Source organism: Ceratotherium simum, chromosome 36 (genome assembly GCF_057802395.1).
Source record: "Ceratotherium simum simum isolate JZ-2026a chromosome 36, ASM5780239v1, whole genome shotgun sequence".
In the NCBI taxonomy this organism is placed as follows: Eukaryota; Metazoa; Chordata; class Mammalia; order Perissodactyla; family Rhinocerotidae; genus Ceratotherium; species Ceratotherium simum.
This window is the reverse complement of record NC_141935.1, coordinates 23,880,233-23,894,919: the sequence shown is the minus strand read 5'-3', so window position 1 is coordinate 23,894,919 and position 14,687 is coordinate 23,880,233. Positions and strand designations below refer to the sequence as shown.

The 14,687-nt window shown below is 39.3% G+C and overlaps 1 protein-coding gene across 3 annotated transcripts in view; it reads left to right on the top strand.

Moving 5' to 3' along the window:
• The window catches only part of ACBD3 (acyl-CoA binding domain containing 3), a 40,684-nt gene extending 34,173 nt beyond the window's left edge, over positions 1–6,511 (top strand). Inside the window, exons 7-8 of one of the 3 annotated variants that reach the window (XM_087424425.1) lie at positions 483–779; positions 4,385–6,511. In XM_087424425.1, coding sequence (XP_087280551.1) covers positions 483–779; positions 4,385–4,596 — 509 coding nt within the window. In that variant the 3' untranslated portion in view covers positions 4,597–6,511. The remainder of the gene's footprint in view (positions 1–482; positions 780–4,384) is intronic. The other 2 variants (XM_004439556.2, XM_087424426.1) reach the window with 2 other exon arrangements.
• The last annotated feature ends 8,176 nt before the right edge of the window (positions 6,512–14,687 follow it).

The following is a 14,687-nucleotide window of genomic DNA, read 5'->3' as shown; positions in this document are numbered from 1 at the left end:
TCTTTGAGCTCCTTTAGAATAGTGCCTGGAACTGGGGGATACTCAGAGGTCAAGACTGTTTTCAACCGAGAGATTGAAGTCAAAGCCCAGCTTTCTTTGTCCACATAGAAAAGTAAATTTATTCCCAAGTACACATCTCTCTTTGTTAGAATGTTCCCCTAGCTCCAGCTAGGAAGTTTCCAAGGTCGTTCTTAAATCCCCATATGTAATTAGGGTGTTGAAAAAAATCACTTCTAAGATTATGGATTGCTTTGTCCCTTGAAGTGGTATGATGACCTCTGAATACCTGTGACATTGTTGAATGGGGTGATCTGGGGGGAGACTTCCCTGGGGAGGCTCTTATATTCCTGAGTCCTTGATCTGAGATAGACCATATTGCACTTGGTGCCTGAGTGTGGCTGGGCAGGTGGTCCTGTACTAAGGTTGCTGCCTGCAGGTGAAGGCTCACCCTCTTTAGCTTTTGTAATTCCTGTTGCCTTTAGAATCTCTTCCAGTAATAGCAGCTCCATCCATGTGGACACGACCCCAGATCAAAGACTTTAAAGAGAAGATTCGGCAGGATGCGGATTCCGTGATTACAGTGGGCCGAGGAGAAGTGGTCACTGTTCGAGTACCCACCCATGAAGAAGGATCATATCTCTTTTGGGAATTTGCTACAGACAATTATGACATTGGGTTTGGGGTATATTTTGAATGGACAGACTCTCCAAACACTGCTGTCAGTGTGCATGTCAGTGAGTCCAGCGATGACGACGAGGAGGAGGAAGGTAGAACCGTTGGTCCGTATTCAGTAGCTGCTGGGTTGTGTGTTGGCAGAAGTGGCAGTGGTTCAGATGGCAGTCAGCCTCATGCTTCCTGATTAACCCTTCGTGCACGGGGATGAGTTTCTTCATTAGTATTGGGGCCTTGGGTTGAAAAGGCTGTGAGAGAAGCCAGCCTCCTGTAGGGGACTGGGGCCAGAAATGAATTTTTTTTTAATGCTGGGAAAGTCTGTTTGGCAGTTTATTTTACTGCTTTCTGAATATTATTTTACTCCCAGCCTTGTGTGTTGAAAAGGTAAATGTGGGAGATCATTTTGAAAATTTTTGAAGGAGCAAGCAAGAAATTTGCCAGCTCTGGAATTTGTTTAATTTATATTTCTGATAGTAGCTTTTTAGTTGTTATTTTAAGATTTGTTTATGTAAGTACAGAAACTCACCAGAATATCTTACCTCAAAAAAATTTCAGTAATTCTTCCCTATTTTACTAGAGCATAATTTTTTGTTTTCTCTAAGTAGACAAGATTGGGTGTTTTCCAAGAACAGTCTGAACTATTGGTCTGGGAAGTAAGTTATAAAATGTATTGCTTATTAATGGAGGAGGTGCTCACCTTAATTTTGTTATCCAGAAAAGTTATAACTCAGGACTTTTATACACAGTAAGCACTTAAATATTTGTTGGCTTGATTGAGAGTGATATGGAAGGAGTCGTGAGTGTGAGGATGGAAAAGCACCTCTTCGGTCTTGGAACTGACTAGCCTTTCAGGTGACGTGTAAATAGACTGCTTCTTCCTGAAGAGGGCTGGTAATGTTGTTCCACAGAGCTGACACTGGAATAAGTTTCAAGAGGTGGTGTTGGAGGTGCATGGAGGGAGCCTAAAAGTTCAGTGAGCTTTTGAGGTACACAGTTGAGTCGTATTCCCACACCGTGCATGCCACACTACGGGCCCTCCAGCATCACATGTGGACACACACATACATGTGTCGTTTAGGGCTGCTTTGTCTTACATGGCGTTTTGTTTTCAGCAGTCTTTGTTTCTGAGTACCACTAGCAAGGTGAGGCATTGCCCATGAATATTACTGACTGAAGCAGAAGGAAAAAATACAAGAGTGAAAAAACCCAGCAGGAGGTGCGGAGAGACCTGAGCAGATTGCAGAGCAGCTGCCCCTACCATTGTCTCAGGTGCCCCGCAGCAACATCAGGACCAGGGACTGAGCCCTGTACTGGCCCTCCTGATGCATCACAGGGACTCGTTAAAATCAGACTGTTTGCAAATGTCTGGGAAGGAGAGTTTGTGTATGTGTGCAAATTATTGTCCTTATAAAGAGCTTTGTGAATAATATAGAAGTAGGTTGAGGTAATGAATTTCTCCTGGCTTGCCTGCTACAGAGCTTCTAAAAGGAGGTTACTTCCCAGTCTGAGCCCTCAGCTGATCATCATTTTGGGGTTATTGATGTTGGGAAGAGCGCTGGTAAACATGGCTGGGGTCCAGTGCCTGTCTGGAGGTGAGGACCTGGGCTTCCATGACCTCTGCTCTAATAGGTGATAGCCCTCAAATGGAAAGTGGCATCACCTGTTCTTGTGCCATTCCTAATCATAAAATGATTTGCAACTAAAACGAATCCATTAAAACCTCCATGTTGACAGTAACAACAGTGAGGATTTTTTGCTCCCAGGAATTGTTTGCTAAGAGTGAGCGTAACTTCTCTAGGTTGAGGCTGTAGCTCACAGACTGTACTTGTCCGTCTGCCGTATGCCTCCTTAGGAAGGCTGCTGTGCCCCCTCTGGTCCACATTCTGCAGTTTATGGAGAGGGGGATTCTTCTAGCTCGGTTTAATGTCGAAGAGGAGTCCAATTTTTTTGTTTGTTGCTTTGGTTTATCTCAGGTCTTGAGAGAGAAGGGAGTTTGAAGAAGTGTGAATGGTAACCCGTCCCACTGCTGTCATTCTCTGCTTTCTTTGTTGTTTCCAGGTTCCAAGTCTTTGCTTAAAGTGTTGAAAGATGCATTGTTCTTTTAGTTTTAAAGATTTTGAACAAGGTTTGGATCTTGAATTAGTGGACCATTAATCTGTTTCATGGCTATCCTTATAGACAATAGTATAAATTTTAAATGGCTCTATATTTCTCATTTATAAATGAAAGACATTTAATTTTAAGTATTGCTATGATAAAGCAAATCTGATTTGGGCCTGTTTATAAGAGTGTCATCTGCTTTTTTGAAAATAAACTTTTTGTTTTAGATTTACAGAAAAATTTCAAAGCTAGTACAAAGAGTTCCCATATACCCTGCACCCAGTTTCCCCTATTGTTAACATCTTACATTGTACTGTGGTACATTCATGATAACTAATGAACCAATATTGATACATTATTATTAATTAAAGTTCATATTTATTCACATTTCCTTAGTTTTTACTGATGTTAGTGGATCCCATCTAAGATGCCACATTATAGTTGTTAGCATATCTCCTTAAGCTCCTCTAGGCTGAGAGAGTTGCTCAGACTTTCCTTGTTTACATTCCTTGTAGTGGCCATTGACAGTCACCACTTTTAACTCTTGTGGCCAAAATTCACTCTGCCGTGTTGTAAACCTGCAAGTCTTGTTATCTTCTCTGCTGAAGATTCTCTTGACCTGTTCCTTGGGGCTGTTTATATTTAATATGTTAAACTGAGACTTTTAAGCTGGTTTGTGGGGCCGGCCCGGTGGCCTGGGCATGCACCGATGCACTGCTTGGCAAACATGCTTGGCAAACATGCTTGGCAAACATGCTTGGCAAGCCATGCTGTGGTGGCGTCCCATATAAAGTGGAGGAAGATGGGCATGGATGTTAGCTCAGGGCCAGTCTTCCTCAGCAAAAAGAGGAGGATTGGCAGATGTTAGCTCAGGGCCGATCTTCCTCACAAAAAAAAATAAAAATAAGCTGGTTTGTAATTTTCTCTTTCCTGTAGGTTTCTAGAGGTATTTTTTTCCTAACCTCATATCATTACAGTTCAGAAAACTATTAACTGGGACAAACCTAGAATCAGAAGTGGGATCATCCCTGGGCAACAAAGGCCTAGTGAAACTAATTGAATTTTCAGACTGTCTCTAAATGCCTACCTCTCTACTGTGATTTTTCTCATTTTACTCGTTATATTTAAGATATAAAGAAAATAATAGTCCTCATAAGTTCTCTTCCCCTTTTCTCCCTTCCTAAAACAGAGAGGACTTTCGTATTGTTGAGAAGGAGGAGGATCAAGCAACATTTTCCTTGGTCCTACACAGATGAGCGAGATTCCTCCTATTGGGAGGAATTAGGAATTGAATGGATGTGAAAGGGAAAAAGTGCGGCTTAGAGATAGCAGCAATGGTCAGAGTACAGAGAGAGATAGGATGCTGACTGCTACCACCACCAGATGTTTACCCTGGGCTCCCAGGGCCCAGACAGTGCTTGGTACATAGCAGCTGCTTAGATATATGAATGAACAAAGGAATGAATCAGTATATGCTTGCGTGCACATAAGTTGAATGGATCAAGAGAATTCCTACTGAGCAATTTCTGAAGGAAGGATGGAATTTAAATGCTTGATGCAAATGTGGTTTTCCCTTATCTGTTCACTGACTTGTCTCTATTCTGTCTCATAGAAAACATCAGTAGTGAAGAGAAAGCCAAAAAGAATGCCAGCAAGCCTCTGCTGGATGAGATTGTGCCTGTGTACCGACGGGACTGTCATGAAGAAGTGTATGCCGGCAGCCACCAGTATCCAGGGAGAGGGGTCTATCTCCTCAAGTTTGACAACTCTTACTCTCTGTGGAGGTCCAAGTCAGTCTACTACAGAGTCTATTATACTAGATAAAGATGTTGTTACAGAGTCTGGAGTCTGGGGGTGGGCAGACGATGGCGTTTAATTTGGAAATTTCCTTTGACTTTGTGGAGCACTGCAGTCAGTGTTCACCCTCTTGATCTTGATCTGATGGTTTGTGAACTCTTGTTGGGCATCAGGATTTCCTTGAGACTCTTTGGAGTTAATACTTTGGGGTTAAAGGGATTCCTCAGACTCATCCAGCCCGTGGGTGCCGACCAGCAGAGTCACTAGTGGATGCTGAAGTTACACGAGCTATGTGTTAAATCTTTCAAGTCTCCGAAATAAAACCTCCAACGTCGACCCCGCCTGGCTGATGGTTAGTCCATTGCTGCCTGCTCCCTGTGTCTTAGGAGAGCCTGTAGTTCAGTGCCCTCTGATTTGAAATCCTTTTGTTAATAGTCCACATGAGGTGCAGCTGACTTTGATTGAAGGTCACCATTTTTAAAATTTAAGACCTCACAGATTATAATAGAAAAAGAAGTTGCCTCAATTTGATCTCGTTCTGAATGACCCAGATTGTTTTTGCTTTGGGTGTGGCTGTTTAGTTCAGAGTTATATTACAGAGAATTATTTTCTGAGATAATCTTAAGATAGAATGTTCAAACCTGAGTGATAATTTGAAGTATCCAGATACACAGAGCCTCAGGCGTCCGTGTAAGCGAGCCTTCACAAGCTCTTGGTCCTCTTCTCTCCATCTGATAATGCATACTACTGTAGCAACACAAAACTCATTCATTTTTGTCTTGATTTGGCTTTATAGGGCATCTCAAAATTGAAACTGTTTTCTACACAAGCATATAGTTAAGGGTTTTGTAAACTCGAATTGGCACCTGCTGAATTAAAATATACGAAATCATTTAAATATAATTCAGTGTATGGGGAATAACATTGTACTGATATGGAAATCACTGCCCGAGAGAGTCCATTTTTTTTTTTAATTGCTTACTACTTAGACACAAACCCTGTATGATTCCAGTTTGGAATTACTTACTAGAGAGAATTGGAAGTGCATAGGCCCATGCTTAAATTTTTTTAAAGCTTCAATCTGTATTATGTCTTTATTGATGAAAAGAGGTACATCTTTGTTTTCCTGAAAACAAATATGGATTAATCACCCCAAATTTGTGTAAGTGATTAACTAGTATAGAGATTCTTGTTTTCAGAAGGGAGGGTGGTATAGATAGAAAATGACAAAGATGGCAATATACACGTTATGTTATTATATGTTGTTACTGAAATACTTAGATGTTTAAAACTTCAAATCATAAATCACTGCTTGTAGGAAGGTTTCCGTTGATTGGCTGCAGTATATCCAGTTCACTACATAAGGGGCTGTTTGTTTTTTGTGTGCTGCATTTCCTTGTTTTTTAATACCTGGTTTTGTACATATTTAACTCTGTTCTCTTTTGGTTGTTCAGAAACTGGATTATTTTCTCCTAAGCAGCGCTCAATTTGTGTTTTTTAATTTTGATTCAGTAGTCCCAGCTCATAGGTGTCCATACTGTACATCCAGAACATTTGTCAGGCTGTCCATGAGCTCTCATGTATATATGGTATAGAAACCACGGGGTTAGGCACTTCTGGCTTTTTTTTTAATGAGAAAATATTGTATTTAAAATGTAAAATAAACTTTAAAAAGCAGGCACTAATATATATTTCTTCCAGCCTTTGATTACAGATTTGTCCTTGCACATGTTAGGAAGAATTATCTTCTGAAAATATCGTTGTTCCTGGGAGCAGTGTGTGTCACTTCACATAGCAGCAGTTCCTGTCTCGTGTCCATGTCAGAACGTTTTTGGTTTTAAACTTTTTTATTGCCTTTGGCTGTTGATTAGTACAGTACAAGTGCAATTTCAAAAAGATCTTGAAAATAATATATTTAATCAATTAAAATGTTTATCTGTAACTTGTTGACGTTTCATTAATATAGTTACTCTTTGAAGCATTAGTTCTCTTATTTCATCATTTGGGTAGGACAAGAAGAAATGTTTTACACGATCTTTTCTGTTTAAAAAGTTAAAAAAAGAACAACAATTTCTGGCTGATTATTTAGTTCTGCTGTGAAAAACCCTAGTGAGTTAAAATAGATTTAAAATTTTTAGACTTGGTGGTGGAAAGGGAAGCGCTGACTGTTCTTACTGCAAGTGACTTATTATAAAATTATTTCCCCGACACAGCCACGTGCGTAGCATGTTCTCTGAAGCATATGGAGACGGCCTACTTTAAAATAGCTCCTGGGGTGTGGCATCTGCAAAGCAGCGGCGAGGGGAGTGCCAGAAACTGTTCTAAAAATGACCCCACTGAAGTGCAGGGTGACTTGGACATTAAAATTTCTTTCTTTTGAAATTTGGAGAGAGAGAATGAGGTGATCATCTTGGTTTTCTGTTGTGTTGGGGTATCATGAAGCCAGACCAGAGGACAGTTGAGGAGAGCTGTTATGTGAGCACGCGATGGAAACCGTGCTGCTGAGTCTTGCCCAGCTGTCTGATGGAGGAGGAGAAGCAGCGGCTTCAGAATGGTGAATGACTGCTGATAGCCCACTGGGGCTTAGAGTGCAACAGTCTACACCCAAAGCCGTCTTCGCGTCTGTCCCCAGCTTTTTCTCAGTTCAACACTTCTGTCAGCACCCTAAAAATATACGCATGTGTGTGTGCTAGGGGTAGAGCAAATCTTAATTTCCATTTACTAACTTTTCAAAATGTATACGAATCAGTATTGGACTTTCATCTCTCATATATTCACCTAGGATTTTTCAGCTTCTTCTTGAAAGTTTTTTAAGACCGAGTTGATAATTGTTCTTGTCAACACCCATATTTTGAATTTATTACATTGTCATTATTTCAAGTGCTTATTATTTTGCTTAATTTGTTTTGTAATGCAGGACGGAAGCACTAGCTCCATTTTTATTAGTTGACATGCCAGCTGTACGTTGTGATTTGATTAGGGTACTTAATTCAGTACCAGGAAACTAAGTGGCTGACTTTTCCAGAATTGACATTGGCATTTGGACTCAGGCGGTCAAACATGGGGTAAAGGTATAAACTGAGCAGTTAACTTACCTCTTACAGCTGTAACGAACGCTTGTGTATGATTGCTCAGTTAACCTGACAATGCAAGTCTTTCAAGTCTCTATCTGAAAAGAGCAAGTATAAGTTTGATCACAGATGCTGATTTTTTTTAACCTTTCTTTAATGGTATATCTATATAATTATAACAAGTTTTACCCTTTTCCAAGATCATTAATTTAAATATCTCCAGTTGAAGGTGACATAACTTTTTTTTTTGGCATGGTAAAATATAGAAATGTAAACATGGCTTTTTCGTAAAGTCTGCATTTTGCAACTTCTGAAATTCCAGGTTGTTTGGAGAAGTTTTCTTGTTAGTAAGTGTAGGTCTATTGTGTTCTTCTTACCTGCTGTGTCGTCTTCTGTAGAGTGGCTCTTTGGCAATTTTTCTGTTATTGAACATTTTAGGTTACTTCTGATTTTTTATTATAAATGGTTTTCCAGTGAACACCCTTTTATATGTCTTTCTGCAAATCTGCGTGAGTTTTTCAAGAGTAGATACCAAAAAGTATTGCTGGATCATAAGTTCTGTGCATTTTTAATTTTAATAGACCCTGCCAAATTGTCCTCCAGAGTGGCTGAACTAATTTCCCTGGTAGTGTATGAGAATACTGCTTTTTTACCTCTATCAACACTTGATATTATCAGACTTAAAGTTTGGTCAATCTCATGGGTGAAAAATAAAATTTCATTTTAATGTGTGTTTCCCTGGTAATTAGTAAGATTAAGCATCTATTTTTATTCCTCACTTTTATTTCCTCTCCTATAAATTGCCTGTTTATGTCCTTTACCCATTTTTCAACTGGGCAATTCTTTATATTGATTATTAGCATTTAAAAATATAGTTGATATACTAATCATACATTATATGTAAGTGCTTTCTCCTGTTTTGTTGCTAGTCTCTTAGTTTTGTTTATGGTGTTTTGTGTGTGTATGTGTCTGGTCACAGATGTTATAAACTATGTTGTCAGTTTTATTCAATTTTTTTGTTTATGGCTTTTGCTTATATCTATCTATCTATATATATATATATATGAGTCTGTTTCTGAACTCTGTTCTATCTGTTTGACCACTTATGTGCTAATATTACACTTTAAATTACTATAGTTTTAAAATATATTTTGATAGAAGGCAAATCTCCTCTGGTCTTCTGATACTTTTTCTTGGCAATTCAGTACCTTTCTTCCATATGAATTTAATCATTAGCTTGTCAGATTTCTTGAAAAATCTTTTTTTTTTTTTTTTTAAAGATTTTATTTATTTTATTTTTTCCCCCCAAAGCCCCAGTAGATAGTTGTATATCATAGCTGCACATCCTTCTAGTTGCTGTATGTGGGACTCGGCCTCAGGATGGACGGAGAAGTGGTGCCTCGATGCGCACCCGGGATCCGAACCCTGGCCACCAGCATTGCAGCGCGCGCACTTAACCACCAAGCCACAGGGCCGACCCTTGAAAAATCTTAATGGGATTTACATTGGAATATTGCATTGAATTTATAGATTAACTGGTGGAGATTTGGCCACTGATTTTTAATGTGAGCTTAGATTGCCTTTTTAGAAGATTGATAGTTCTTTGTTCTTAGATGGTATCTTCAGTAGAAGAGTTGGAAGGCACAACCCTTAAGTGGTCTTTCCTGCCATTAGTTACGATACTGCCTAATCTGGAACAACAGAGACTCAGAAATAAAGTGGCTCAGATAAACCAGTTTGCTCTCACGTACAGGCCACAGGAGGTGCAGGGCAGCGGGCTCCAGTCCTTCATGAAGTGATTGACAGCCCTGAATTTCTTTAATTTTGTTGCTCCACCACCCTAAGGGATGGTATTTGGTTTTGTCTGCATGGTTAGAAGCAGGCTTGCCAGGATTACATTCCCAGTTCAGCCAGGGTATGGGGAGGGTTGGTCCATGCCCAGTTTTAAAGGGACAACCCTTACTTCTGTTCGTTTTCCATTAGCAAGTACTTAGTTACATGGTCTCCTCTAGATGCAGTGTCTCTAGGTAGGCAGTCACGTGCGTAGCTAAACTTCAGAGAGGGCCAAGTGTCTATTATGAAAGGGAAATGGATTCTAGTGGACCCTTAGCCAACTGCATTTATTAGGTGAGTTTTCAAATACATAACTTTCATTGATTTTTTTTCTCTATTATAAAAGCCTTCTACATTTCATTTATTGTAGAAAAGTTAGAATCCACAGGTAAAAAGAATAAAACTAAAATTATAAACCTATCACTAAGAAAGAATAGTTATCCTTTGGGAACTTTCCTTCTGGTCTTTTTTTCTCATTTTCAATTATGAAACAGTCCTGGCATACACATTATAGAACATAATGTCAGAGCTCACGTACCCACCACGCACATGGGTCACATTTGCCATTTTGCCTTGTTTGCTTCAGATCTTGTCTACGTGATAGAACATTAGGGAAAGTTTGAGCCCTGTGTACCTTTCCCTGATTACCAGTCCTCTTTCTTCCTCCCAGAGATAATCATCCTGATTTTGATGTTTATCGTTCCATATGGTCTTTATAACAATATATGTTGCCAGAAAAAGAAGATAGTATGGTTTTACAGAATGCTTTGAATTTTATATAAAGTAATATCATCTGACGATTTGTTTTTTCTGGTGTAGTGTTTTTAGTGCTTGGCTTCATATAGCTCTACTCTACAGTAGTCTGTCATGTGGATACTGTGTATCACCGGGTAGTCTTCTGCTGTTGGACAGTCAGAGTTTTTCTCAGGTCTCCTCTATTATAAACATTCTTGTACATGTCTCCTTATGCTCAAGTGCAATGTTTCTCTAGTGTATATACCAAGAAATAAAATTGTTAAGTCATAAGCTATCTAGATCTTCACCTATTCTAGATAATACAAAATTGCTCTTCAAATGATTGTGCCACTTGAAACTCCCAAAAGCAGTTTTACCAATTTGCTGGGTGTAAAACAGAATCTCATCTGTGGTTTAATTTGCATTTCCTTGGTAACCAGTGAGGATATGCATCTTGTCACGTTACTTGCCTTCTGCGGATTGCACTTTTATATGCTTTGTCCATTATTCTGTTGGGCTTTTTCTTGATTTGTAAGAGTACTTTAAATATTGGTGCTACAATTTTTTTGATCGTGTGCATCACAAATAATTTGTACCACACTTTGAGTTGTCTTTTTACTTTGTTGATAATGTCTTTTATTGTTTAGAAGTTTTTACTTTTAAAGTTATTGAACTTCCATGGTATGTTTTCCATATGTTCTTTAAGAACTTTTTCTCAGCCCTGGGGATATAAAGATAGTCTTCTGTATTTTAAAATGTGCTTTGCATTTAGGTGTTAAGTACACCTGAGATTTATTTTGGGTGTGAGGTAGAAGTTTGATATTACTTTATTTTTCTATAGAAATAACTAAAATTATTCTGGTACCATTCATAGACTAGTTATCCTTTGTATATTTTTATATATTTACTTATTTATGAGTCTGCTATATAGATAACAAAGTACATATATATATTTACACACATACACACACACGCTCTTGTGTGTATGTATGTATCTGTGGGCTCTCTATTCTGGTAAGTTGTGTTTTTTTGTACCAATATCACACTGTCTTAATTACTTTAGCTGTGTGTGTGTGTGTGTGTGTGTGTGTGTGTGTGTGTGTGTGAGAGAGAGAGAGAGAGAGGGAGAGGGAGAGAGAGAGAGAGGAAGATCAGCCCTGAGCTCACATCCATACCAATCCTCCTCTTTTTGCTGAGGACGACCGGCCGTGAGCTAACATCTATTGCCAATCCTCCTTTTTTTCCCTTTTTCTCCCCAAAGCCCGAGTAGACAGTTGTATGTCATAGTTGCACATCCTGCTAGTTGCTGTATGTGGGATGCCGCCTCAGCATGGCCAGACAAGCTGTGCGTCAGTGCGCGCCCGGGATCCAAATCTGGGCCGTCAGTAGCGGAGCGTGCGCACTTAACCACTAAGTCACGCAGCCGGCCCCTACTTTAGCTTTAAAATAAGTCTTACTATCTGGGAGAATGAAATTCTCTTCCCTTCCTCCTTATTTTTCAAAATTGTTTTGGATAGTTTGGGTACTTTGCTTTTCTGTATGAATTTTATTTTTTTTCCTTTTAACTTTTTGAATATTAATACATTTACATGATTCAAAATTCAAAAGATGCAAAGGCTTATATAAAAAAGAGCTTCCCACCCTGTTCCCAGCCACCCAAAGACTCAAACTTTGCTCCCTAGAGGCAAGCAGTATTACCGGTTTCATGTATATTATGCATATCCAAGTAAATAAGTACATATTTATAAATTCTCCCTTACCTAATATACCCTACAACTTTTTTCACTTAAAAATTTATTTTGGTGGCGTAGTGGTTAAGTTCTCGTGCTCCACTTCAGTGGCCTGGGGTTCTCGGGTTCGGGTCCCAGGTGCGGACCTATGCACCGCTCATCATGCTGTGCTGTGGCAGGCATCCCACATAAAGTGGAGGAGGATGGGCACAGATGTTAGCTCAGGGCTAATCTTCCTCACCAAAATGAAAAAAAAAAATTATTTTGGTAATCTTCCTATATCAATATGTACATAAGAGCTTCATTCTTTTTTATGAATATATAGTATGTCATTTGAAAGACCGGTGAATTTTTTTCTCTTTTTATTAGGTGACAATCACATCACATATAGTTAAGCAGTTTAAAGTGTACAGTTCAGTGGCATTTAGTGCATTCAAAATGTTGTGCAACCACCATCTCTTTTAAAACTTTTTCATCACCCCAGAAGAACACCCATACCCATTAAAAAATTGCTCCTTGTTTCCCCTTCCTCCCATCCCTTGGCAACCACTAATCTGTTTTCTGTCTCTGGACTTACCTATTCTGGATATTTCATATATAAGGAATCATACAATATGTGACACTTTGTGTTGTCTTTCACTTAACAGTGTTTTCAAGGTTCATCCAAATTATAGCGTGAATCAGTACTTCGTTGTTTTTTATGACTGAATGGTAATCCATTCTATGGATGTACCACAGTTTATCTGTTTATCCATCAATGGACATTTGGATTGTTTCCATCTTTTCGCTCTTGTGAACAATGTTGTGAACATTCATGATTAAGTATTTGTTTGAATACCTGTTTTCAGTTCTTTAGGGTATATACCTAGGAGTAGAATTGCTGTATCAAACGGTAATTCTGTTCAATTTCTTTTTCTTTCTTTTTTTTTTTTTTTGTGAGGAAGATCAGCCCTGAGCTAACATCCATGCCAATCCTCCTCTTTTTTTTTTTTTTTTTTTTTTTTGTGAGGGAGATCAGCCCTGAGCTAACATCCGTGCTAATCCTCCTCTTTTTGCTGAGGAAGACCGGCTCTGAGCTAACATCTATTGCCAATCCTCCTCCTTTTTTTTTTTCCCCAAAGCCCCAGTAGATAGTTGTATGTCATAGTTGCACATCCTTCTAGTTGCTGTATGTGGGACGCGGCCTCAGCATGGCCGGAGAAGCTGTGTATCGGTGCGCGCCCGGGATTCAAACCCGGGCCGCCAGCAGCGGAGCGCGCACACTTAACCGCTAAGCCACGGGGCCAGCCCTCAATCCTCCTCTTTTTGCTGAGGAAAACTGGCCCTGGGCTAACATCCATGCCCATCTTCCTCCACTTTATATGGGCCGCCGCCACAGCATGGCCTGACAAGCGGTGCATCGGTGCGTGCCCAGGATCCGAACCTGGGCCACCGGCAGTGAAGTGGGCGTACTTAACTGCTACGCCACGGGGCTGGCCCCACTGTTCAATTTCTTGAGGAACTGCCAAACTGTTTTCCACAGTGACAGCACCATTTTATATTCCCACCAGCAATGTATGAGGGTTCCTGTTTCGCCACAACCCCTCCAATGCTTTTTATTTTCTGTTTTTTTGTGGGGTTTTTTGTAGCCATCATAGTGGATATGAAGTGGTATCTCATTGTGGTTCTGATGTGCGTTTCCTTAATAACCATTGATGGTGGAAATCTTTTCACGTGCTTGTTGACCATTTTTATATCTTTGGAGAAATGTCTATTTAAGTCCATTGCCCATTTTTAAATTGGGTTGTTTTTTCTTTGTGTATTCTGGATATTAAACCCTTATTAGACATATGATTGCAAATATTTTCTCCTATTCTGTAAGCTGTCTTTTCACATTCTTGATGATGTCCCTTGATGCACAAATTTTTTCATTTTTATAGTCTTAATTTATCTTATTTTTTCTTTTGTTGCTTTTGCTTTTGGTGTCAAATTTAAGAATCCACTGCCAAATGCAAGGTCACGAAGATTTACCTCTGTTTGCTTCTAATAGTTTTGGGCCTTATTAAATTTAGGTCACTGATCCATTTTGAGTTAATTTTTTTGTATGGAAGGAGGTAGGGATTCAGCTTTATTCTCTGTTATGTGGTTGTCCAGTTGTCCCAGCGCCATTGCTAGAGAGTATTCTTTCTCCATTGCATAGTTTTGGAATCCTTGTTGAAAATCAGTTGGCCAAGGATGTTTCAGTTTATTTTTGGCATCTCAATCAGTGGATTTTACAGCTTCACTAATAAAGGATATTTAGGTTGTTTCCAGTCGTTTGCCATTAGAATTTTGCAATAAAGGATCATGTACCTATATCATTTTGCATATGTATCTCAGTGTGGTTTCATTTGTTTTATAAGTAAATCTTTAAATCTCTGATACTTTTTTGTTGCTGTTATGGATTATCTTTATTTTTTAAATATCAGGTTTATATTGAGGCTTATTGAGGTACAAATTTCATACCAGCAAATGCACCCTTTTTAGTACACTGCTAGATGTTACAATGCCAGAGATGTTTGCCTGGTCCCATTGGAGTCAGGGGGCACTTTTCCTGCCTCCTGGCAGCCACGGACCTGATTTCTGACCCTGTAGGTTTGCCTTTGCCGGAGAGTCATGTAAGTGGAATCTTATGGCATGGAATTTTTGTGTCTGGCTCTTTTCACTTAGCATAATGCTTTTGAGACTCATCCAGTGTTGATGTATCACTAGTCCATTTGATTGCTGAGAA